Source organism: Carassius carassius, chromosome 40 (assembly GCF_963082965.1).
Source record: "Carassius carassius chromosome 40, fCarCar2.1, whole genome shotgun sequence".
Taxonomy (NCBI): domain Eukaryota; kingdom Metazoa; phylum Chordata; class Actinopteri; order Cypriniformes; family Cyprinidae; genus Carassius; species Carassius carassius.
In genome coordinates, this window is record NC_081794.1 from 29,052,271 (window position 1) to 29,054,920 (window position 2,650).

General features: G+C 44.5%; 1 protein-coding gene across 1 annotated transcript in view; it reads right to left on the reverse strand.

The window, feature by feature from the left end:
- Positions 1–247: 247 nt before the first annotated feature.
- LOC132122554 (muscarinic acetylcholine receptor M3-like) overlaps positions 248–2,650 on the reverse strand; it is a 53,719-nt gene continuing 51,316 nt past the window's right edge. The window contains exons 2-3 of the mRNA XM_059532933.1: positions 1,367–2,225; positions 248–923 (exon numbers count right to left, since the gene is read on the reverse strand). Coding sequence (XP_059388916.1) covers positions 248–923; positions 1,367–2,214 — 1,524 coding nt within the window. The 5' untranslated portion in view covers positions 2,215–2,225. The remainder of the gene's footprint in view (positions 924–1,366; positions 2,226–2,650) is intronic.

A 2,650-nucleotide genomic window follows, 5' to 3' on the forward strand; every position in this document is an offset into this window, starting at 1 on the left:
GGAGGCCACAACTGTGTAAAAAAATGTTTTTTCGAAATTAATATACTGAATATTGTTCTTTAATATTTTGTATTCTGAGTGTGTTTCATGTTACTAATTAATATACATATCTAAATTATGGCCTCATTCATGTGTGTATGTGTATAAATATACACACATATCATGTACAAAAAAACATTTATTTTGGAAGCAAATAATCGTGATTAATCGTTGCCCAGCGCTAATCTAAACATGAAACAGAGTTGCTCTAGCTCTCGGTGGGACTGTGTTTGGGCTGTCTCTGCTGGAGCGGAGGCTTGTTGGGTTTGTTCTTCTGACTCCACTGACACAGCAGGATGGATCTGAAGGTGGTGCGAAAGGTCTTGTTGCAGAGCGCGTAACACATGGGGTTAACAGTGCTGTTGACGTAACACAGCCAGTATCCCAGAGCCCACAGCGTCTCGGGGATGCACTCGTCACAGAAGGTGTTCACCAGGACCATGATGTTGTACGGCGTCCACGTGATGATGAAGGCCAGGAGGATGGCGCTCAGAGTCTGCGCCGCTTTCTTCTCTTTCACCAGAGAGACCTTCTTGCGCTTGTTGACCTGCGTCTTGGCCTTGCAGGCGAAGCGTTTGCCGTTGTTGGCGTTGGGTTGATCTTTGGATGCTTTGGGCTCCAATCCCTTTCTGCAAGGTCTTGCGTCTAGGTTCTCGGAGATCGAGTACACGGCTTCTCCATCTTCCTCCTCCTCATCATCCGACTGGTCGATGGACACGGCAGTTTCGTTATTATTCCAGCTATCGCTGCTACTGCGGTCCGCCTCGCTGCCGTGACTCTTCCGAGCTTTCCGACTCAACGGCCAGAACCAAAAACACCTCCCTGAGTTTCTCTGGTGGAGCTCATTACTGCGGTGACTGCGTGAGCTTCCCGGATTCCCCACACTGTAAAACATTTATCAGTGAATCAATAGTGTGTATATTTTATTAAAGAAATTGTGGTTCAGTGTTGTATAGAAGAAAACTGAGAACTTTCACTATAAAAACTAAGAGAAGATTTCCTCATGCTTCAAGAAGCTCCTGCAAAGCTCCTGAGAAACTCTGCTCAAGTGCACCGAGGACAAAAGGACGCTCACACCAAATGTTGATTTCATTTAGTTAACAGAAGTTAATTAACAAAGCAAATGACATTATTTTTGCCAGCATCCTCATTTTACAGCATTTTTACACAAGTGCATAAAACTTTTAACAGTACTGTAGCTTTGCAGGAGGACTCTTGAAGCATCTCGGAGACACAGTTCTTCAGTCTCAGTTTCTTCATGTCACTCCAGATAGACTGATTATTTTCTGTATGTGTAATATTGTTATCATGAGTAGATAGCTCATACCATTTTTGCAGGGATTCCTCCGGACTCCCTTGGTTCCCCGAACCCTTGAGTCCAGCAAGCTCTTTGGAGCGGTTCTCCGTCTCCTTGTAGATCCGCCAGTAGAGGACGCTCATGATGGTGACAGGCAGATAGAAAGCAGCGATGGCTGTGCAGAAAGTGGTGATCGGCTCCGAGAGGAACTGGATGTAGCATTCTCCCGGAGGGACCGTCCGCTTCCCGACGAAATACTGCCAGAAGAGGATAGCTGGTGCCCAGAGGATGAAGGAAATGGACCAGGCGAGTCCGATCATGGTCATGGCTCTCTTCGTGGTGCGTTTGGCTCTGTACGTCAGCGGACGAGTGACGGAGAAGTACCTGTCGAAGCTGATGACCAGCAGGTTCATCACTGAAGCATTGCTGGCTACGTAATCAACAGCCAGCCACAGATCGCAGGCCCAGTTCCCGAGCGCCCAGTGGTCCATGATTATATACGTAGTGTACAGGTTCATCGAAAGCACGCCGATGATGAGGTCTGCGAACGCCAGGCTGAGCAAATAATAGTTATTCACCGTCTTCAGCTGCTTGTTGACTTTAAAGGACACCAGGACCAGGATGTTCCCGGTGATGGTGACTAAGGACAGCGAGCCGCACAGGAACACAATCATCACGATCTGCCAGATGTTGTGTCCACCGAGTGATTCTGGAGACTCCAGAGTGGCATTGACGGTCAGATTGGAGCCCTGCATGAGGAGCGAATCGTTGACGGTCTTTACGTCACATGGTACGAACGGTGTGACGGGATTGGCCCGCATCCCTGGAGAGCTGTTGGTCAGGAATGATCCGGGCTCGGCGCTCAGCGTCAGGTTCATGGTGACATACTCTGTGGACGAAGAAGACAGACGAGAGATATTACATTTAGTCATTTAGCAGATGCTTTTATCCAAAATGAGGACAATAGAAGCAATCAAAACCAACAAAGAGCAATGAAATGCAAGTGCTATAACAAGTCTCAGTTAGCTTAATGTACTACACATAGCAAGGTTTTTTTCGTGTTAATTATATAATAGATAAAAAGAAAACAGATAAAATAGAATATAAAAATAATAGAGAAAGATAGTGTTACAGGTCTTTTTTATTCGTTTTGTTTTATATAGAAATCAAGCAGTTAGAAAACTAATGTGCAAGTCTTAAAGGGTCATATTTTCTTGTTATTGTTATTAACATTAGAGAAGCATATAAATACAGAAAAATTATATTATTAAAAATAAACTAACTACAAAAAAGAATTATATTATATTATATTAT